Source organism: Poromitra crassiceps (assembly GCF_964638095.1).
Source record: "Poromitra crassiceps genome assembly, chromosome: 8".
Classification (NCBI taxonomy): domain Eukaryota; kingdom Metazoa; phylum Chordata; class Actinopteri; order Beryciformes; family Melamphaidae; genus Poromitra; species Poromitra crassiceps.
This window is the reverse complement of record NC_139629.1, coordinates 19354607-19378723: the sequence shown is the minus strand read 5'-3', so window position 1 is coordinate 19378723 and position 24117 is coordinate 19354607. Positions and strand designations below refer to the sequence as shown.

The window sequence follows — 24117 nt, the reverse complement described above, 5'->3', positions numbered from 1 at the left end:
TCTTTAGCATGGTCTTTGTCCAGCTGACTGGCCACCTTCTTCCACTCCTTCATCTTCAACTCCAATGGAGAGATGAGGCTGTCTGAGAGGGCTGTAGTAAGCAGTTTGAGTGTGGACTCGATGTTGCGGTGTGTCATACACATCCTGGTTAATGCAGAGCCAATCTCCTTGGTCGCACCTCTGGTTCCAGTGGCCATGTCTGCCACCTTCTGAAAGGCATCCAGGAAGGATCCGGCCACCAAGATGGTCGTCCTGAGCTGTGACTGTAGCTTGGTTCCTTTGCTTACAAAGTCCTCCCATGCAGGAGAACTGCCCTTCATGTCGCTCATGATGAGCTGGAAGAGGCCTCCCAAGGCGTCGCATTCCTTCTCTATAACCGCATCCATTTTAAACAGGCTCAGAAAGAAAAAACCTAACTTCAAAACTCAGCAACTTTTTAAAAAGTCTTCCAACTTCCAGTTCCAACCCACTGATAGAAATGATATCACTGATATGCAGAATTGGTGATGTAGCCTACTGGATATCTTGTTCTTCTTTTTGTGTTTTATGGCAGTTGGCATCCTACTGGAGATATCAAGTCAACCGATTTATAGCCCCCTGCAGTGAAGGATTTCTGACGTCATATACGACGTCACCCTTTGTTGGCCTTCTGATTGGTCTGCTAAGCGTCCGTTACCTTGGCTCCTCCCCATAGCAACCGTTGCTGTCCTGCAGTTAAACACCGCCCCGTGCAAGCTCTTTTGTGAGCGCGTACCACACTGGCAAGTGGCAAATCAACAACACATCGACTTGTATCAAATACGAATACTATATTAACGCTACTTATTATGCTCGCGGTAAGAGAAACAATATGGTTTTCATATGTTTACAATATGGCTAATCCTATGTGGTGTTCCAGTGATCGATGTTAGCTAGCTACTAGTCTAGCTAGCTACGGACTGTTGCTAGCTCGCTATGCTAACCTGTTGGGCATTGCCTGACCCTGTTTTATCTCAGATGTGTTTCTGAACATGGAACCGCCTTGGGCGAGTCATTGATTTATTTCCCCCTGAAGCAGTGTAGTGTAACGTTTGTGGCACACAACGTTAGCTAGGGAGAGCTAACGTTAGAGCAGAGCTGGCTAACGTTAACGCAACGCCCTCGTTCACACAGGACGCCGAACGTCCTTAACTTTACTGCAACCAATGTTCCAAAACCGTAACAACATTATGAAAAGAACGTTTCTAAAAAGTTAGAAGAGGATGCAGATAACCTGAAGAAGCAAGTAAGCTAAGTTACTCCACACGTCATCTGTCACCAGTAGGCAGAGATGGGCCAAAATACATCATAAAGTATTTTGATACAAATTACAAATACTTGTATGTATCACAATACAAATACAAAATACTGGCCTGAAAAATGTATTTGAGATACACATACGTATTTGTATTTTGAAAATACATTTTATAAAAACTGATAAAGAACTGCAACCATTAGTCAATCCATCAATTCATTGCCAAATATTACATTAATTCCCTATTTTGATCATCTATTCATCATTTTGAGCCATTTCTGTAAGGAAAATGTCCTAATTCTCTGATTCCAGCTTCTCAAATGTGAAATGTTCTGGTTTCCTTAGATGGTAAATCCTCTTTTAGTCGTCTGTGACAGTATTCTCCTTTATGTACCCTCTTCCCTCACTTCAGCTGTTAATAACCTTCTGTGAGGGCTTTTGACTTACAGGCAGCATTTCTACATGTTAACCTCAAGTTTTGGAACTTTGACCATGTTAGCCCTAGATATCTGACATCATAACAGTATCCCTGGATATGATGTGCCATGGCTGCAGTTATGGAAATCGCCGGCTCCATGGGCTCCCAAAATCATGACTGACAGGCAGACAGACACCGCCCACCCACCTTGGTGCGATTGTTCAAATGTGCGCCATCGGCTCATACTACATCAGAGTTGCTCGAGTGACATCACTGATGACATCACAACTGCCTGAGTGACATCAGTTAGCAATCAGTGGCTCGAGTGACATCACTGATGACATCACAATTGATGGAGTGACATCACTGATGACATCACAATCATGGCCACACACACTGCCACTCACTTTGCCAATTTTAATTAAGAAGATAATTAGTTGTCTTTCTAATATGATACACTGGTTTGAATATGCAGTAAACCGTTTCATTTGCAGATAGGCCAGTGCATGCAATATCTAATAATCAATTTATATTAGTAATTTATCTCTGCGGGAATTTCCACCAATACAAGGCTTCATACTAGATGAAGAAGTGATGTGAAGTCTGACTCAAGACCCACCCTACTCTGCCTCTGATTTGTGGTTGTTTGTTCTGAGGGTAAGCCAATCAGAGGTAGAGTAGAAGTGACATGTCACATTTTTCTTCTCCACAGTTTAAACCTGTGTCAATGGTAAGAATGTGTCAATTTGAGAATAAAATGACATAAAATTAAAGAAAAAAGTATTTTATGTATTTAAAATACACGGTCTGAATGTATCTTGATACAAATTATATCTTATTTTTCTCGGACCAGCCAAATACAAATTACAAAATACACAAATGTATTTGAAATACGTATTTTAAATACATGTATTTAAAATACTGCCCATCTCTGCCAGTAGGTAACACGAGGGTTGCTGTAAGGAGCTGGCAAAGTTATATTATTCAATCTCTCTCTCACACACACACACACACACACATACACCTCTCTCATCCGCTTTCCCTTCACTTCTGCAGACATTTATTTCACTATTTTGTATGAATCTACCGCAACGCCGGAAACGGTAGTTAACATGATGCCTGTTAAATGAGCACTGTAACAGGCTGCCTTTCACGAATTTAGTTGACAGCAATTTGACAACTGCAACGACAGTGATGACACCAGAGATGCTCACAAGTGATGTTTTGCAAGTCCAAGTCAACTCTCAAGTCTTTGAGCTAGAGTCCAAGTCAGGTCTGTTATGGATGAGCGTTTTATCGTCTGCTGCATGCCATCCGGTGTGCTTAGAACACGGCATAGCTAAAACTAAGGAATTCAAAGCATGTACTGTAATTCTCCTAACTCCTTTATTGTTACTTTGCACATACAAACACTGTAGCAACATGCCCAGTTGTAGAAGTTAGTGTGTGAACTGATTTAATAAGACACAAATAAGGGTAGACTGTTGCCTCAAAAAGCACAAGTCACTGGTCTGGGCTCCTGGTTTGGGACAGGGTTCGAATTCCTGTGGTGACATTACTTTTGTGGCAACTATACAGATCCAAATCCCATATTCTTTTCTCTCATAACGCTGGCTGTGCTTTCAGCATTTTAAATAGGGAAACATTTACAGTACTTCATACCAGGAGTGAGTGAGTTAACAGGCACTGCTCTAGTACACATAACTAACTTGCTGGTAACATTAGCGTTGGAGGACAAGGAGACCAGATGGACCACAAATAGGAAAAAATGGCTTAGACCCTGAGGGTTAAGCAAAAAAAAAATTGCTTACACCACAGAGGGTTAAACTAAAGCAAATGTTTTGTCTTTTAGATCTTCTTGCGTGGGGTCTGTCATATCGGCTTCAGGTTTTTGAAAAATTGTACAAAGAACAGAATCACACAATGCCATTTCATTGACATTGTTAACATTGTCTGCAAGGTCAAATGTGGCAGTAAAACCCAGAGCTGGAGTTTGGGCTACCTTGGTCCAATGATGTGAGTTTGGGCTACCTTGGTCCAATGATGTGAACACAGACCTGCCTGTTTAAAAGTTGTGAAGGACAGTTAGAGACTCTCCCATATTTCCATATAGGCCATGCTGATATATTTGTAGCTGCAAAAACTGCTTGAGAAAAAGACAAAACATATTAATGTAAACAATTTATTCTGAACAATGTACAGATTCAAGCAATGGTAACCAGTCACACCCACTATATCATCTTACAAATATTGTTACAAAATTACTACAATACAATATAGACTCTTTGCATGATCCAAAATATTTGGTGGCCCCAATAGTATTACTTTAAAATTCAGCAGCTTATAAAAAAAAAAAATCAACCCATGTCTATTAAAACATTTTTTTGTTTTTGTTTTTTGATTTAATCTTAGCGAAAATGATGAAGGCATTCTAATCAAGTTTCAAGGCTAAAATGGAAATCAGAATACAGGAGACGTTTGACTAGACATTCCATTGTATTGGTGGGCGCTTTAGAAAAGACACATTTTCATTAAAGCTTTGTAGAAATCTTCATAATATTAGTCATACTTCAATTTGGAAACAATGTTATGCTTATACCAAGCTGTCAGCCTGTTTATTTGCTTTTCTAGAGTGTCTCATTTTTCTTCAAATATATATCTATTGCAAAACACCAACAAAATCTCTTAAAGTATTTGCTCTCAAGGCATTGTGTACACACAGACTACATATCTACCACAATTTGTTTACAATCACTTGACAAAAATACATAAAATATGTGCAACATTTCCAATTTACTCTCCCAACTCCACCTTGTAATTGTAATTCTGTGCATGTGAATGTGTGTGTGTCTGTGATCATAGCCTCACATGTGTGAGCTAGCAGCGTTGCACGCACATAAAACACTAATGTTAATTAACCACACCCACTGATATCCATTTGGGGTTATTATGAAGCGGGAGAGGTTTGCTAATCTCTTGTGAAACGGAGATGGAAGAAGGCATACATATGGAAAAAAACAACAACAAAACAAAAACAACAACAAAACGATAAACAAATTGGAACAACAATAAACACAGACAACCTGAGGTTACTAAAACACATATTCAAGTAGTGAAACACAACTACAATGTATAGCAGCAGCAGTCAACTCAGAAATACAGCACATACTAGTAATGGTGATTATTCTGCTCCAATTAACAGATGGCAGCCCATCATGCCATGATGCCTCTGCTTTTTGCATGCCAAACAGCTGGAATGTGACACAGACAGAATCATTTCAACTTCACGACACAAAGTGATGTGGCACAAACAGGCGCGCGTGCAATGTGCATGCACATATGCATGCCTGCCTCTGTATTCCATGATGCATATGCAATTATGCATACTCCACTCCAGTATTCACCACTGTTCAACTTCAACCGCTTCGTTTGCTTGGCTTCAGTACAAAACCACCGCCTCACATCACCAACACCATCTCACAATATGAAATACTGTCTCTAACACAGTGAGAATTTTCTTTTTTATAATCTTGCTACCTGATTGCATCATGATACTTATTGCATTATGCAAGGACATTTGAACAGTGATTACTTAATTTATTAATTATTTATGTTTGCTCACATTCTGATGAGTGAATGAATTTGCTATTTAAAATAAGTGCATGGTATGTGCATTATAAGGGGTTAAAATACTGCTGTTATTACTCTGGCCAGCAGAGGGAAAAATGATTGGTTGGGCATAAAAAAAATAACTTCCTATCCACCCCATCATGGAATACATTCAGGCTATGTGTGACGTTAAACACTTCAACAGAAAAACAGAAAAACAAAAAAAAACAGCAAAGCAAAACAAACCAGGACAAGACCATTGGTGTAGTTTCACAGTACAGTATTTCAAAACAATACACAGCGATGGGGTAAACGTTTAGGGATAACGCTCCAGCAGGTTTGAGTGAAGTTCAAACTCAAGTTCAAAAAGGAAATGCCAGTGTTGAAATTCACTAATAATTACTATGTAATTGTTCAGTAACTTTAAACTTGAATAATCAAAGCCCCCCTCCCCCACCCTCCCATGATCCCCTTCCCAAAATATTCTGGGACGCGAGAGGGGCCACCAACATGCAAAGGGACCAAGCATTCACGTACCCCACGGACAACAACCACTCCATTCACGTACCCCACGGACAACAACCACTCCATTCACGTACCCCACGGACAACAACCACTCCATTCACGTACCCCACGGACAACAACCACTCCATTCACGTACCCCACGGACAACAACCACTCGCGACACTACACACTCATCCCCAAGATCATGCTTTTTCTTAGCACAAAAAGCTAAACCAAACCGAGAACAAAGACTCTGTACACTGAAAAAGAAACATATCTAAACGTTGATAGATGGTTTTGTATGATTCCGGCAGCCAATGTCACAGAGGATTCGTCTCATTGTACAGTCCATAAAAAAAAGAAGAAGAAGAAGAAAAAAAAGGATGATCACTGCACAGGACACTAACCTGCACACTACTACCCCCCCCCCCCCCCCCCCCGCCTCCCGCCTTATAAAGCATGGAGAGATATGCTGGCTGATAAATGTCCATGCACACAGCAGCACGTCACATCCACAGCACATGACCACACTGAGATTCACTCCAAAGGTTACACATTGATCCACACACCTGGCCCCGCCTCCAAGAGGCACAGCCAGGAACTGACATATTGCCTAACTTCGTGTCCGTCATACCCGGTCATGCTACACTACAGTCGACCGCTGTAGTTCTCTGGGAGAGAACAAAGAAAACGGATAAAACTACAAGGTGGAAGGAGAACCTTATCACAGGGCAATGACAGCTATCGAATGCAAACGCATCACTAATGCTCTACGGCTTTGCTCCCCGCTTGGATGCAGCAGCAGCACGCCACCGTATCCCCCAGACTCTGAAAACAAAACCTTGTGCTCTCCAGTGACGTCACTAGCAGGCTTTTTGCCCTGCTAAAACAATATGAACACTTTATTCCTTGAGACAAAAATCGCTGAAATGATCTGATTGAGAGAACTATAAAGATGACAAGTTATTCTTACTGTGATATGCAGCATTGCAAAATATCGTCTCCATGGTCAGCTCCAACATGATGTGTCGATACCATCATCGGCTGCCAAGCTCTCCTTACAAAAGATCTTATTATTGGACCATAATCTTCATCCATCTCCTGATTTTAGAACCATCTCCTACTTCCCTGGTAGAATTCAGCCTATTTAAACTGCCATGTGTTGTTGAGTCCCTGCTAATATTACTTGATTAAAATGCACATCTGCTATGAAGACTAATGTCCTGCGATAACCTTGCTCCGTTAAGTGTAAAACTCCTGCTTTCACTGAAGCTAAATAGTAAACGCATTATTGAGTTTTGCAAAGTTGTCTTCATTCTTCCGTTTCTATTTCCTCTCAGTAGTTCAGGTGAGAGCAAAAATAAAAAAAATAGAAAAAAAGTTGCTGATTTTCTTTTTTTATATATAATTTCTGATTGAGATGTGAAGTGATTAAAATATTTGTTTCCTCCCATGATAAGGTTGTTCTGCCAGTCCCTTCCCCCCCCACCCCTTGCCTGTGCACAGGGGCATCGAGTGCTGCGGCTGCCACCTCCCTCCCACCCCGTCCAGAAGGTTGGGGAGGGGTCCGCACCCCCTCCCTCCCCCCGGCTGGCAGACCCCCAGACCCCCCAGTAAAGGGTACTGTAACATGTTCCCTGGGTAAAAGAGGTTCCCTATATTGGCTCCCATAGTGAATGACCTGTTTGGAAGAAAAAGAGGCAGGTGTTAAGACTATTACACACACACACACACACACACACACACACACACACACACACACACACACACACACACACACACACACACACACACACACACACACACAGAATATATACCAAAAAATATATGAATAAAAAACAAAGCAATGCCATATTCTTTTTCTACATTTAGTCCTTAATTCCCTGGAGAAGCAAATAACAAGACAGCAGAAACTGACCCCACTGAAGAGGCCCATTGAGATGGAAGCAATTACACCCCATAAAAGGTTGCCAGCCGTTCCTTCAGAGGCATGGGGAACTGATCCGAGAAGCGCCTCCAGTTGTCCTCGCCCACCTGGTTCTTAAACCCGTGAAGGATCTGAAATCAAACACCGCCACAAGTTCAGACCCGAGTTAAAGCAGATCTCCACCTCTCAAAATACATCTTGTGCGTCTGACAGCGTTACTGCAGCTTTGCCATTTTCATTAGTTTAGTGTGTGATTTCAATGGGATTTTTAATGTCCAGCCGCGGCCGCGTGGCTGGTATTGTTTTCACCTTGTGAGTCGGTGTCATCAAGGCAAAATGTTCGACCTGGAGACACCTATTGTAGTGGGAACTACCACAGAAGCCTGTTGAGTACTTTGCCAGGTTCTGTCTGTCTGTGGACAGATTTTGCGAGCGCGATAGCATCCAAACTGTGTAAGATGCAGGCACAGAACTTTACAGGTGTGTACTTCACATCACAATGAAGGCCCAGTTCCAAAATAGGTGTGTGATCCGAGCAAGGGGGGGCGGCCCCATCGCAAGATGGTCTCTAGGTGTATTTTAAATATGGTTTCAATCTCAATTTAGTTTAAGCTGTAGTCTGATCCTGTTTTCTGGGTAAATGTTACATTATGTTTTTATGAATGTTAAAAAAAAATAGTTCGTTTTTCAATGGTCTTCTATGCAAGGAATGATTTGGTAATACACATTTTTGCACATAATGACAAAAAATTAGACTCGGTAAAAGAAGAAGGTTGTATGACGCTCAGTTTTTACCTTACAGAACATGTCTCGTAGATCATCGTTTGGATTTACCCAGGAGGCCACTGCATCACAGAAGAATATAAAATCCTGAGAGAGAAAAGGTATTTTTAAAAGGGATAAGGTGGTTTTCAGACACAACAGGAAAGGCAGTTGAGGCAACGAAGAATGTCGATCACTTCACTTCACAGCCAGCATTAATGAACCTGCTCACCTGCACTACACAGCCAGCATTAATGAACCTGCTCACCTGCACTACACCACCTGGATTGACACTGATCATAGTGCAAATGCCTCGGAATGCAGAGTCTTTCTCCTCATTATCTCTTATATTTCGTAGAGAGGTGCACCTGAAAACAAGGACGACCACATTTAACACCAGACGCATCAGAAGGTGTCGTTAAGAGACAATTCACAGAATGACACGGCATAGATTGAAGCTATCCCTCTCTCTCAATTGTCACAATAAAATAGAACACGTCAGTATATATGATGCAACAAACTACACATTTATGTCTCTACAAGAAATATCAATATGTTTGTGAGAAGTAAACAAATCTAGTCTACTGCTTAATAGTGAACTTGCCGTCCTTAATGTTAATGTAGTATCCTTTGCTTAGGCAGTTTAGCTCTTGTCTTATTAATACTTCATCATACTACAAACAAACATTATTGTGGGGAGATAATGATTTCTTTTATATGGACTAGGACAGTAGCAACCCAAGCATGCACATCAAACGGACTGAAATAAAATAAACATTTGAACTCAGGCGACTACTTTCTGTGCTCTTATAATAACTTCACTTAGGCTTTGTCTATGAGCAACGTGTTGAGCAAAACCACATCTATAGCACCTTGGAAATATGACTTTTGCAAAGATGAACTAGGGAAGGTTTGGGCTAACTCTGGGATAGGCACATGCAGCTGGAGGACTACTACATGAGAAAGGGGATTTGGGAATGCTCTTTTGTTCCCTTTCTCTTTTTGTTGAACCAGCAGGCATGTGACAATCTGATCCCATGCACCTTTTTTAGGCTGTTAGCGACAATTAACAATGACAAAAAAAGAGAGGAAATTAAACAAATTAATGTAGAATACATGAAGGTGCTACTGAGGCAAAACAAATCACAAGTAGGACCTAAAAGAGGACAGGGTTAGTCACATGGTTGGCAATGATTACGAACTGATTCATAAAAGAAAACCACCAAAATAAAAACAACAACAACAGAAACGACTTATTTTTGAGAAAGAGAGTGAGGAGTGAGAGACAGTCTGGTCGTCGGAATAAAATGTCAGCATTGTACGTTTCGGTAATCCACGGGTACGTAGAATATCACGTTTCTGAACCAAAAATATGTTACATATGTTTCTAAACCAAAAATAAAAAGTTATGTTTCTAGATATGTGTATAGCAACATACACACATCATAAAGTCTGCTATTGAAATAGTGCTGTGGCCAGTAAGGGTGTTGTGGCCGTGGTGGATGATAGAGGGCACACTTGATTTCACGCCAGAGAACCGTGTTCAAGTCCCAGTCATAACCCAAACCATAATCCTAACCTTAACCATGTTTGTTTTACTTTCCTAAACATAACCAACGTTGTTAAAAGTTGTTTTATTTGTGTTTAACATTGGAAAAGGAGGCAAATTAACCGCCGTTTTGTTTCAAATTGACGTCGAGATCATACGTATCCGCAAACTGCAGAATTGTACAACGCCGGCATTTTATTCTGGCGTTTGGGTTGAGAGAGAAGACAGGGACAGAGGAGAAAAGAGAGCAACAGTTGGGAGACAGACGAGGAGAGAGAGGAGGAAAGCGGAGAGAAAATGAATTAAAAAAAAGATTGAATAATACACACCAGGGTCTTATAAACTGCTGTAGCATGGGTGCCACCTCTTGAGGACAAACGTAACCAAGACGACCAATTGTTATTGCTAAGGTAACGCAACCACGGTTATACACCACCAAACGCCAACCAAGACATGAGCAATGAGGAGGGGAGGAGAAAAATAAAGAAAAAACAAACAACTCAGAAACATAAAATCAACAGAATCTGTGTATGATAATAAACAGAAGATTTCACTAGTGTTGATTATTACTGCCCCCTAAGTAAGGGGGACGAATGTAAAATATGACACTCTAAAAAACAAACAACACGTTTAAGGGAGAACACTTTGACAACTTTGACAAGACATTAATATCAAAAAGGCAAAACAGTGACATCCCCCTTAAAAAAAATCATATGGATCAAACCGCAAACTGTGTTGTAAAAAAAATAAAATAAGAAATTCAATCGCTTGTATTAAAATGTAGGCCTCAGTGTAAGCCACAAGCAGGTGTATTTGAGTGGCCGAAACAAGAACAGCTCAATTGGGCTTTCAGAGATTTCTCCCTTAAACTCACAGAGGTTAATTTTCCATAAGAAACATCAATGTTTTTGTGTGTTTTTTTGTCTTTTGAAAAGAAATGACAGATTACTCCAAGCCAACTACATGGAGGGAGACTAGTATCCAGCACAGCCGGCTCGTATGAGGCAGAGAGGAGGGAGGACCTAAGTTTAAGAGACACAAAACTATGCAACATTCTCATTAACAAACAGGCATTTATGAACAGTCCAATGACACATGCAGAAAGCAGATGGTAGGCTCATCAGAATTCACGTTCGGTGCAGGATCAGCTGATCAGACAAGCTGATGGCGGCCACCTGCCACGACTTTTACTGTGGCATTATGTGGGTCTTCTCTATATTCACATTCAAATGTAGTTCCCCCAGTGACCAGTCCTGTTAGTTAGTAGTTAGTTCCAGGACTGGTTCTGTCGGATGTCTCAATAAATACGATTATAAGATTTACACATGGCACAAACATCTGATTTGTTTATAGTTGTTTTGTTCACTGTCTTGTTTTCAATTAACACAGTGAAAACTTCTACGATATAATGGCAGAAAGGGACATCCAGACATTTTAAACTGCTTTCCCGCCAGTTGATTTGGTTCACCTTGAGAACAAATTCATCTTTGAATACATTTTCTTGAAGGCAGATTGGCTTGATCCATTTAGGATTATTACGTATCCTGCACCAAACGTTTGCCATCCTTAACAACATTCAACATCTATTGGCAGATATGCATCCACATTGAAAGAACAGTAACTAAAAGCAACAAATAAATAAACTGACAACAAACAAACAGGAACACATCTACAGAGTCCCTACTTTGCCATTATTGAAGCAGGTTACACTTCACCCTTGCATAGGATGCAATGGCTTAATTTAGTCGACTCCAAATCACAATTTCCAACTGAATGTGCACTAACAAGAGCCGAGTGTAACCGTGTTTGTTTATTGGAGGTTCTCGTCTAGGTGCGACATTTCTCTCGGCACCACAAAAATGCTTTTAGTCAGTTTAGGGATTTCACCAATCATTCAGGGGTAGTAGTTATTATTCAAGTGTTCAGTAAAATATTGTGTTTGTCTAAAGGGTTTTAAGGTAACAATTAACCATGTGAGGCTGTGAGCGCCTCTCCTACGTCTCACCTACTGTCTATACTAACGGCATTTTGTTTCATTTCACTATGCTACATAACCTGATCTGATGGTGCACAGTCAATCCACATCGGTTAATTCCAAGCCTGAGCGCTTACATGGCTTGCTCGATTCAAGAGTGTCGGAAAAATCAGCACAAAAGAACGATACATTCTTTGACTTTGCTTTAGCTCAGTGTACAGGCCACACTGCCAGGTTACAAATCAATAAGTAGCTGAATATTTTGGATACTTTTGGAGAAACCAGCGAAACCTGTAAGGCTCAGAGCTTGGGGGAGGGCTTTTTTTTAAAACAGAGATTAATGGACAGGGCAGGCACTCCAGTGAGAGTAGTGCATCCTGGCTGCATGGACCACATGTGTGTGAGCACCTCCCTGTGTGTGTGTGTGGGGCGGACTGGCTGGCTGGCTCAGCAGCGCCACCGAGTGGTACCTGTGTTCTCCAGCAGAGTCTTTGGTGTGTTGGGCCTGTTAATGATCTCCACCAGCTGGTGCAGGACTATGGCAATGTAAGGCTGCATTTCAGGCCCTGTGGGGGGGCAGGGGTTAATGGCAGAGGTTATGAAATATAAGATGACCATATCATATCATGATGACCAATGTCTTGAAAGTGAGACACTCACCCATTTGTATAGATATCTCGCCGATTGCCCAAGTTGCATTGTTGCACACTGATATTAACTCTGGGTTTAAATTAGTACCCAGTATGGGCATAAAATCAGCTGGAAGAGGGAAAGTGAGCAGACTCTTAGGAACTGACTAGGAACTGATTGTCAAACAGTGCTTCACCGGAGTCAGGTGCACATACCAGGGTATACCACACCTTCTTCAACATCAAATTCAAGGAACCTTCAAGGATTTTCGAAGGCCCAAATCCCCCAAATCCAAATTCAAAGATCGAGGTTAATGTTACAACACTGACATTTTTTATAATGAGAACCAGCAGGCTTTACAGAAGCTCACAGATAACAAAGAGAGAGAGAGGGACTTGAATGTGTGAATATATATATTATATATATATATATATATATATATATATATATATATATATATATATATATATATATATATATATATATATATATATATACAAATATATATATATATATATATATATATATATACGGTATATATAAATCATCATCATCAAAATAATCTATCAAAATAACTTTGGTTTCTACTCTTGCACAAAATATATATAAATTCAGCACTTTCAATGGCCATGTCTATTTACTATATCTATTTTCAAAAACTTTCAAGGCCTAGATCCCGTGGGAACCCTGACATCCATACATACCGATGCACGGTTTGACATGCTGGAAAGAAGCCTTGGTCAGATCTCCCAGCAGAGCAAAGGAGCTCTGGCGCACCTCTGGCATTTTATCCTGGGCAGATGGACAGAGAACGGCAAAGGTTAGCAGTGCCAGGAAGTGGCTGTGTATGTTATACTTCTGATGAAGGTTGTTGAACCGAAACGTTATCAATAAAACTCCTCTAAAGTCTTAAGTATGCTCCAGAGTGCAGACTTTTTTCCTTTTCAACGTATAGCCTTGTTAGTCTAGCACCTGGTTTGCATAGTGGATGTGCAGACGCTTCTCTCTACTAATGTGTATGTTATACTGCCAACCATCCACAGCTCTCACCTGCATGCACTGGTACATGAGAGTGAGAATGTTGCTACGAGCAACCAGCTGCTCAATGTTGCTTCCCAAACCCTCGGCCAATCCACTGAGGAGGTCTAAAGCCACAATCATGAAGTCCTTGTCGGGAGCCTCGTACTGGTCTGGCTGAGACTGGTGAAGCTAGAGGAGTGAAAGAGCCAGAGTTGTGTCATGTAACATGGGGACCAGACGTCACAACAGGATACAAGAGGTTGGTTAGCCAGGACAAGGAATCAATCATCGAGTTAATGAAGTCGAAAATAGAGTCAGTTATTTTTCAAATCAACACTGAATCACATAAGGCAGGAAATCATTGTTGCACTGCTGTCTGTGGGCTGAAACTTTCAACCGTGTTGCACTTGTGATTACACCCAAAACAGTGATGCCAAAGCAGCTATTTTGCCTTTGACAGCACTGATCTGCAAAACACCTGCTGTGACATCACTGATTGGGGTGTGACCACAAGCAAGTGGGTTGACAGTTTCAAGCCACAGACAGCAGCACCCTGTTATTTAAGTGAAATTCATGGACGGGCGTCAAACCCCTCGCCATAGGCTACGCCGCAGCTGGCCAACCTGCCGTCATAGGCGTGCAGCTCCCCAAAAATGTGACTCGACGCATGAACAGCATGTGGCGTGAACAGCACAAGTATACTATATGTAATCTAGATGGGGAGATAACAGGAGATAGTGAAAGCTATGACCAAGTACTGTATATGCACTCAATTCTCTCCTTGGGCTAACCTCTAGTTATTGAAATCATAATGAAATCACACAATTTATTAATTTCGCTGGGGACTCCCCTGGGACCCGCTCGTCAAGCTGACGTTCGACAATGTATGTCTAGCTGCCGCCGACGTCCCAAACTCGAGGCTATGTTGAAGTATGTTAGAGGTACACTCGAAAGCCAGTGTTATGAGAAATCTCCCAGAATGCCTTGCGATTCATCAGCAAGGCGGTGGCTAACGCTAAAAGAAAACCACAGATGCATTTTCTTCGTTACTTCTACTTTCTTCGTACCGTTTCAATATATTTTAAGACCTCAACGCCACTTTTGTCACATCAGTGATAGGGGTGTAAATCACAAGTTTCATCATGATACAATATTATATACAGTAGATTCTTTGGTCAACGATACAATATTTACTGCTATCACAGTCTGCCAAGATATGATTTTGACTCAATCCAAGGGTCTGCGATCGATATGAGATATGATATATGCCCGTTTAACACAATCAGCTACAAAATTTAATACCTCATCAAATGGGTGATAAAGACTTTTTAAGACTTTTTAAGGGCCTTAATTTTCCCAAAATTGTTTGATCAACTTTTAATACTTTTCAAGACCCCGTGGATACCCCGTGTTAAAACCATACAACTACTGTAATCAATCCTGATCTGGACACAGCTGTATGCGGACAAAACGTCCTCTCTCTTGTCCTGCAGACAGTCCTTGGGGCTCAGGGATTAAGATAGACCGGAGCAGAGAGTGCAGAGGCAAGATATATCAGAAAAAGCTCAACTTATTCATACGACTCTGGGCTTTTGCCCAAGGACATATGCTTTTTCCTCTGATTTATCTTTGTGGTGGTTAGGAAGCGTAGGAAGGCTATACGATGTGAAACAACTTCTTTGTCCTCAGAATCTTCTCGGACTTTGTGCAGAGCCTTTCAAACTGTACCTCTGTAAATTACTCGCACTTGTTGCAACAATTAAACCTTTTATTATTTGAGTTTCACCTTTTTACATTACATTACATTACGACATTTGGCAGACGCTTTTATCCAAAGCGACTTACAATAACAATTTTTTTTCAGCAATAGAGCAATCAACTATGCAACACAGTCTATGACAACTACAACATCTGAAGGAACAGTGGTAAAGTTAAGTTATTTTTATTTTTTTACCTTTCCTGAGTCGTCTTGTCTAAACAGCTGAATTCCCAGCATGAACAGTTGGACTGTTTTCTTTGACTGACTTACATCAAGCCACTGTCACATGTTCTGGCATTTGCAATGCAAAGTGTGTGTGTGTGTGTGTGTGTGTGTGTGTGTGTGTGTGTGTGTGTGTGTGTGTGTGTGTGTGTGTGTGTGTGTGCATGTGCGTGTGTGTGTACAGACCTGAGGACTTACCATGGCCTGGGCGAGGGTCTTCTGGACCAGGTTGACACAGCGCTGGTACACAGGCTCACAGTAGGGCAGGAAGCCACTCTGCAGGGCAGTGGCTACAGATGACAGGCACTGAGGGAGGTAACATACACTGAGTGTCCTATCTGTCCACATACACTAAGCCTGTCAACTGTTGTGGGATTTGGACAATTGTACTTTAGTAACTTACTTCTAGTAAAGGGAAGAGATCTTTGTCTTCATCCTTTAGTTGGTTCCATTTCTGGATCAGCGGAGGCATCAACATCTGGATGTATTCCTAACAAATAACACAGTTCACATTAGTTATTATGCTGCGTCTGTAACCACTCGCACATTAAGGCATCTATTTAAAGGGAATAAAAGCAAGCAAAGGTAACGTTATGTTATCTAAATCAAATGTTAGTGTGTTAAGATTTAGTATTTCCAGTTATATGCTCATGAAAACTAGGTTATAGATACTGTATGTCTGGCAGGGAGAAAAACAGCAGTAGCTACTCATACGATATTATGTGTATCATATGACCCGACGAAGATCCATTTCAAACATCTGTCTAATAAATGTTACTTTTTGGGGGAGCAGAAAATGGAGTTGCGAGCCCTTCTTCTACATCCTATGAGACGCCACAGAAGAACAGCTTGTACCATGCTGGGGGTTGTTAGATCAACAGTTTAATCTCTCAAAAATGCGAGGGGAACGGCAGTTGGCTACACAGTAGGTATCATTTTAATTAAAACACCAAAAAAGTGTCAATACCTCTACTGGAGCAGGCAGAGATTCAACCATAACCATCGTTGCATTATAGGCTTTAAACAGCAGCTTCTACATGAATGTGCAAAATGTAAATGTGAGGCAAAGCAGGTCCATGCCATAACGGACGGATGGACAGTCGGTCAGTGCGGTACGTGCCTTAACGGAACGACAGACAGTTATAGAAGCCCCTGCACCACCTAAAAAACATAATCTGTAGTTTATGATCTCATCACTGTCTGAAATAATCAGTGATTTATGACATCATCGGTGATACAGTATGTGACATCACTATAGCAGTGACTTGGCCTCCAGGCCGAGCTGTCTAGAACTGTATTACATCATTGGCGACCTGGCCCCTAGTGGCCACGCCGTAAAAAAGTATTTCAGCTCAGCACCAGCGCTTCAACTTCAAGTGCTCAACATGTTGGTTGGTGGAGACGCCCGCTAACTTTGCTGTTTCACTGTTACAGAGACCTTCAATGGTAACATCTTCAGAGGATCCACAGTGTTAAAGTAGGGAAACAGGCTGTCAGTGAAGGTGTGTGTGAAGGTGTGAATGTGTGTTTTAGTATCAGGATCAGAGAATGACAGCTTTCCTCTGTTCCAGTCCAGATGCACTTTGACCCTCTGGACCTTCTTCTCCACTGGGAGAGCAGTGTCTCGATCGGGTGGGGAGCCTGCTCTGTATTTACCATAAGAGAACCATATTCTCCATAATCCAGACTGTATATCTCCCTTCCTCTGGACAGACTCTGCTAACACACCCAGTAACCAGACTGTACTCTCTCCGACCTCAACTTCCCAGCTGTGAGTTCCTGAGTTAAAGCCCTCAGAGCCCAGGACAGACCAGCGCCCGTCAAACCTCTCTGGGTTGTCAGGAAGCTTCTGTCTCCATCTACATCTCACACTGGCACGTCTCACACTGGTCAGATCTTCAGAGAGGATGAGTGTTGAATCAGCAGTGTTTGGGTCCAGAATCACAGGAGTGTAGGAGACCATCTCCTTCATCTTGTCCCAGACTGTGAAGCTCAGGTTGCCCAGATGTTTGGCCTCATCTATCAGAGCTCCTGAGACCGGCTGTGGATCCACCAGCAGGGGGTGCTGGACTCTTTCCACTGTAGCCTTGTAGGTCCGAAGGACCGAGACGACGTCTTCAGCTCTCAGCTCCTTTTCTATGAATCTGACTGGATCTGAAAGAGCTGCCACCTCTCTGCTCAGACCCTCAATCTTCTCCTTCATCCTCTGACTCTTCTGCTCCTCTTCCTCCCTCAGTGCAGCGATCCTGGCCTCCTCTTCCTCTTGGAGAAACTGGTGAAGCTTCTTAAAATCCTCTTTAATCTGTCTCTCTGTGTGTCGGGCCTGGACGTTAATGTGCTTTGCCGTTTGACCACATTTTCCTTTAACTTTATTAGAGAGCTTCAGTTTTTCCTTTAAGGGCTTCAGTGATTTCTGGAGTTCCTCCTTGTGATGCCGTGCAGCTTCATCGATGGGTCTGAATCTGTGGTCGGCGTGTGCTTCTGAATCTCGACAGACGACACACACTGGCTGCTGATGGTCCAGACAGAAGAGCTTGAGTTTCTCAGAGTGCAGACTGCAGAGAAGCTCAGATCCTGCTGAACCTGAAGCTCTCTGATCTCTCTCCAGTAAGAACGCATCACTCAGGTTCTTCAACGCCAAATTACGAGGTGGCTCACTCTGTGACGATATTTTGCTACAAAGTGGACATATATTAGTGGTCATATATAACATACAGTGGTCAGATATTAGTCTCCCTGTCCACCAGCTCTGCAGACAGGCTTTACAGAAGCTGTGGCCACATGACAGGAGGACAGGATCTTTAAAGATGTCACGGCAGAGAGGACAGGAGAGATCATCCTCTGATCTGGAAGCCATTGTCTCTCAGTGAAGACTGAGCAAGAGTCGTCCCTTTTATAACCTTAGCAGGGAAGGATTTATGACATAACAATTCAGTCTATAGCATCACTGATGATGTCGCAGACATAGGCATGTGGTGCAACTGTGCATGACATCATTGAGGATGTCATAATGTTATGTCATGATGTCAAAATGTTACAATGTTATGTTATGATTATGTCATGATGCAGGCACGTGCAGAGGGGGGAGGGGGCTCGCCGTTCGAGCACCTGCTTCTTGATGATGATGTCTAAAAGGCCCTTTTTATCCGCAGCTAGCTAACATTACTATTGTCTTTCAGAGGCTGTAGCGGGTTCTTAGCGGATTATTATTATTATTATTTTTTTATACAGACTAGGTACATCTTTGCAGGGCTCACATTAACATTCAGAACAATTTATCTACTTTCCTTTGAAAGTTAAGATAAAACCTAATGCCTTTTTGCCCAGTAGCCTAGTAGACTTTTTCCTTGGTAGGCTGCTCTTGTTTTCTGTTGGAACAACAATTAATAATGGGTTTGTGATACTTAATTCAGGTTTGAATATCCCATTTCTAACCCTTGCATTGGTTTAACACTCATAAATGTAATTTGTATTCACATGCCTTTTTTGCTCCCTGGGAAACTAATGATAATGATATTCCAATAATTATCATAATCATCATCATCATCATCATCATCATCATCATCAGCAGCAGCAGCAGCAGGATAATAATCAACATTAGCAATATACTTTTAATGAAAATCACGGTTGTGATACCTGTAACCACCAATGTGTACATGCCTGTCAAAGTATACTTGAGTAAAATTCCTACCTGCTTCTTGGGTGCTGTTCACTGTCCACTAATGAGTGCCAGTGTGTCATACGAATATGGCCATTCAACTCCTAGTTGAAGTCTTTGTACTGTCATACCTGTCATACTGTACTGTCATACCTGCAAATTGTGACTTTGCCCTTTCAGGTATGACAGTACAAAGACTAGTCGTGCATTCCTTTATAACTGGGAACTGGCAATCTTACGACTTCAAAGGTCCGGAGCTGGGACGGTGACGTCACCAGAGCTGGTATTTCCCATTCCCAACTCGTAGGAGCCCCGACCTCAAAAATCCAAGATGGCTGCGCCACGCAACAACAGTAGTTATAATCGTAGTAATGTTGTTTAGCACTTCTGTTTTGTTTGTGTCTCATTAAATCAGCTGTACACACAGCACTGCCTAACTTCTATCTGTGTGGACATGAGGCTGCAGTGTTTGTATGCGCAAAATGCCGCGAAATGCCATGTTGTCAATTGTTATTGCTAACAATGGCGCTAGCCTGGCTAGCGACTGGATCTGACCAGTGAACAGTGAACTTCCCAGCTCAAGTTTTCTGCAAATGGAACGCTAACAAAATGGATGTGATGTCATTTAGCCTCCACATCCCAGTTATTTTGCGATAAAGGAACGCACGATAGGACCTCTGAAGGTACACTTACTTAACTAGCACTTGCACCGTGGAGAACAAGTTTACATGTAGTGTATATGTGAATGAAACGGAGTATAGCTGTGTTCTACATACCGGCTTATTGAGATGGTGGCCCACTGAGTCTGCGAGAGTTCCTATGGCGTCGTAGAGAATAAGCAGGTTCTTGTGCTGGTACTTGCTGAAAGCAAACACCAGTGTGTCCAGGATGTATGCCAGGTAGGGCACCAGCTCTGTGCAAGCCTCCTCCTCCAAAGTGGCAAAGGCACTGGTGATGGGGCAGAGGGAAGAAGACATTGTATAGGAGGCAATGTGTGACTGCAACCTCTCACCAGTACAGGGTTCCCCACTGTGCTCTTAATGTACAAATCCACGGCTTTTTCCATGGCTTTCCATAACTAAGTCAGAGGACTTCCATGACCCAATTATGTTATTCCTTCTTGGTGTGGTTTTCCAACTCTGAAAAGTTCTAAAGAGGCGAATGGTGGTGTGGTGTGGTGTGGTGTGGACTTGCTGTGGAGAAGTGGCCAGACCATGTATACAAAACAAGATCTGATGCAAAAATGTGTCAAACAAGTTGTTGTAAAATACATTCTGGTATATTCCTGTAAAAGTGACCCATTTGTAAAATTCTGTTACTTATTTTCCGAGATCATTTGTCAAATGATATCTCTTTCCCTGTCAGGGATACACCTCTAAAACTCCACAACCAGTGGGAACCCTGGTATCATCATCACACATAAAAAAAAGACCAGAAATGCACAGTGCTCACTAATTGGCAAATGATCCAGAAATGGCGCTCACCTGCAAGCAGCCTCCTGCACACGCTTGTTGCTATCGAGAATACGTTTGAGCAGCTCTGTCATGAGGGGCTTCAGGTGGATATCTGGAGGCTGGCTGACCACCCAGTGGGCATAGCGGCTCAGGGTCCAGCAGGTGATGGAGCGCACCAGGGCCTTCTTGTCCGACAGACACTGGATGAGATGGGGAATAAGCTCGGGCAGGTAGGGGATCATGCCCTGCATGCAGCCTGGGGATGGGGACAAGAACAGTGCCTCAACTTTCAACCAAGCATTTCTTCTGATTGGAACTGACATCCCATACCAGGGTTCACTTCCTACACACTTTCAATTTAAAAAAAAATCACACTTTTTCCAGACCTTGAAGATTTTGTCTGGTGTTCTATATGATTCACGCAGATAGACATCTTGCCCCCCGCTAGACTACAGTAGGTCATATCACTGTATAGATGAAGATTGTTCTTCACAGCCACATATATCAGTACTGTATGTGAGATGATTGGCAGGGTTCCTACACAATTTCCATTTTTTTAATTCCATATTTCCCCCAGACCCTATGTTCTTGACTGGGCCAGTATCTCACTACTATAATAAGGCAGATGGGTTCCACGGCGCACAATTGCTCCACAATTGCTCAACAGTTGAGCGCGGAGCGTGCAAAGCATGCAAGCATGCAAAGCTACAAATGATGAGCGTGCAAAGCATGCAATATCTCTAGTTTGATATCTAGTATAACGCCTGCTGACAGCAGCTGGGTAAGAGCATCTCTCTATCTGACCATTCTTCACATCAACAGAAAATGTGGACTCAAAGTGGCTATACAACATCCAAGCTATAATTATGTGCATTAGACCTGAACATTGTCCATATTTTTCCAGACATTTTTTTCAAATTCCCAAAGTATTCAAGATCTGGAAATCAACAAATTCACATGTAATACTTTTCCAGACTTTCAAGACCTGCGTAGGAACCCTGCCATGATCTCGTCCAGGGGTTCCCAAACTTTTCCGTCCAAGTACCACTACGCACCAAACCAAATTTCCCAGGGACCACTTCCACCGCGTATACCAACCACCCCCCCCCCATGCTGATTTAACCATGCAATAGCAGCAAAAAGGCTAAATGACAATATAAGGCTACTAGCTGGTTCAAAACGGACGGGCACACACACCTGCCAACATTAGGCTGTGGAAAAGAGGACCCCTTTGAAAATGTTTTTTTTTTCTCCATGCCAAAATTTAGCCTATCTTTGGACTGTTATAGCTACCTTCCTGACAAACTAGCATGACATGGTTGGTACAAATCGATTCCTTAGGTATTCTATTTTCATATGATACCAGAAACTTCACTCTGGCTTTAAAACTGAGCCTGCTGAAAATAAATGAAAGTAAATGTTCAAAATTATGATATTTCCCAAATATTGCGACATTTTCGGCCCAATCCAGCTACTCCTCAGGGTTAACGTGTATATGTAAAAACTGTTGTCTGTGGGGAAAAAAAAAAAAAAACTCCAGGAGGAGCCCCACAGTTTGGAAACCAATGGTCTAGTCTGTATTTCCCCACTTCTATTCCATTTCCCCTGCCACAGTTCTTACCCTCAGCGATAGCCCCCAGAACGAGGATGCCAGACTCCTTAATGACCCACTCTGGGTGAAAAAGCAGCTCTTTGAGGAGAGGCAGAAGGTGCAACAACAGGTCGTCCCTGAATACGTTGGCCAATACATCCAGCGCTGCCGCTGAACACTTACCTAACGGGGGCGGAGAGACAGAGAGACATACACACCAACATATATGTGCACAGACACACAAGTACAGCAGACACAAACACAAGACACACACGTTATCAAACAGTGTTCACTTGCTAGACTCGAGAGTAAGACACGTTATCAAACAGTGTTCACTTGCTAGACTCGAGAGTAAGACACGTTATCAAACAGTGTTCACTTGCTAGACTCGAGAGTAAGACAAGTTATCAAACAGTGTTCACTTGCTAGACTCGAGAGTAAGACAAGTTATCAAACAGTGTTCACTTGCTAGACTCGAGAGTAAGACAAGTTATCAAACAGTGTTTACTTGCTAGACTCGGGAGTAAGACACGTTATCAAACAGTGTTCACTTGTTAGACTCGGGAGTAAGAGACGTTATCAAACAGTGTTTACTTGCTAGACTCGGGAGTAAGACACGTTATCAAACAGTGTTCACTTGCTAGACTCGAGAGTAAGACAAGTTATCAAACAGTGTTTACTTGCTAGACTCGGGAGTAAGACACATTATCAAACAGTGTTCACTTGCTAGACTCGAGAGTAAGACAAGTTATCAAACAGTGTTCACTTGCTAGACTCGAGAGTAAGACAAGTTATCAAACAGTGTTTACTTGCTAGACTTGGGAGTAAGACAAGTTATCAAACAGTGTTTACTTGCTAGACTCGAGAGTAAGACAAGTTATCAAACAGTGTTTACTTGCTAGACTCGAGAGTAAGACAAGTTATCAAACAGTGTTTACTTGCTAGACTCGAGAGTAAGACAAGTTATCAAACAGTGTTTACTTGCTAGACTTGGGAGTAAGACAAGTTATCAAACAGTGTTTACTTGCTAGACTCGAGAGTAAGACAAGTTATCAAACAGTGTTTACTTGCTAGACTCGAGAGTAAGACAAGTTATCAAACAGTGTTTACTTGCTAGACTTGGGAGTAAGACAAGTTATCAAACAGTGTTTACTTGCTAGACTCGAGAGTAAGACAAGTTATCAAACAGTGTTCACTTGCTAGACTCGAGAGTAAGACAAGTTATCAAACAGTGTTTACTTGCTAGACTCGAGAGTAAGACAAGTTACCAAACAGTGTTCACTTGCTAGACTCGAGAGTAAGACAAGTTATCAAACAGTGTTCACTTGCTAGACTCGGGAGTAAGACAAGTTATCAAAGAGTGTTCACTTGCTAGACTCGGGAGTAAGGGAGATTGCAGAAAGGCAGAAGGGACAACAGACAGAGGGACAGAGACAAAAGCAGGAGCTGGAGGGACTAGATTAGGGGAAGAGTACAGATATGGAGAAAGCTGTGTGGATACAGGCATTGAACTCACGCAGGTTCCAGTCGGAGATGGTGTCGTCATCGTCCAGTTCGTCGTCGTCGTCGTCGTCGTCATCCTCGATCCCGTCGCCCTCGTGCTGCTGGGCGATGGTGCGTGAGCGGTGAAAGCGCGGCCTGATGTCCTGCTCGTTGTCAGGGACGGCCTCATCGTCTTCCTCGATGTCACCCTGATGATACACATTTTTTCCAGACAGTTCAAGTCAAGTCAAGTCAAGTTTATTTGTATAGCCCTAATTCACAAG

The 24117-nt window shown here is 42.2% G+C and overlaps 2 protein-coding genes across 2 annotated transcripts in view; both read right to left on the bottom strand.

Annotated features, from left to right (window-relative positions):
• Window positions 1–7340: 7340 nt before the first annotated feature.
• tnpo1 (transportin 1) overlaps window positions 7341–24117 on the bottom strand; it is a gene marked incomplete at its 5' end in the record, with an annotated part of 44213 nt that continues 27436 nt past the window's right edge. The window contains 15 exons of the mRNA XM_083640901.1: window positions 7341–7485; window positions 7723–7862; window positions 8527–8601; window positions 8762–8861; window positions 10372–10447; window positions 12488–12583; window positions 12678–12776; window positions 13352–13439; window positions 13698–13856; window positions 15847–15954; window positions 16052–16138; window positions 20083–20254; window positions 20791–21016; window positions 22382–22534; window positions 23868–24042. Of these exons, the coding sequence (XP_083497027.1) occupies window positions 7755–7862; window positions 8527–8601; window positions 8762–8861; window positions 10372–10447; window positions 12488–12583; window positions 12678–12776; window positions 13352–13439; window positions 13698–13856; window positions 15847–15954; window positions 16052–16138; window positions 20083–20254; window positions 20791–21016; window positions 22382–22534; window positions 23868–24042 (1722 nt within the window). The 3' untranslated portion in view covers window positions 7341–7485; window positions 7723–7754. The remainder of the gene's footprint in view (window positions 7486–7722; window positions 7863–8526; window positions 8602–8761; window positions 8862–10371; window positions 10448–12487; window positions 12584–12677; window positions 12777–13351; window positions 13440–13697; window positions 13857–15846; window positions 15955–16051; window positions 16139–20082; window positions 20255–20790; window positions 21017–22381; window positions 22535–23867; window positions 24043–24117) is intronic.
• On the bottom strand, window positions 17057–18505 carry LOC310780880 (nuclear factor 7, ovary-like; the record flags this gene model as incomplete). Its single annotated transcript, XM_083641391.1, has 1 exon — window positions 17057–18505. One exon carries the CDS (start codon window positions 18503–18505, stop codon window positions 17057–17059), a length of 1449 nt encoding a protein of 482 aa, XP_083497517.1.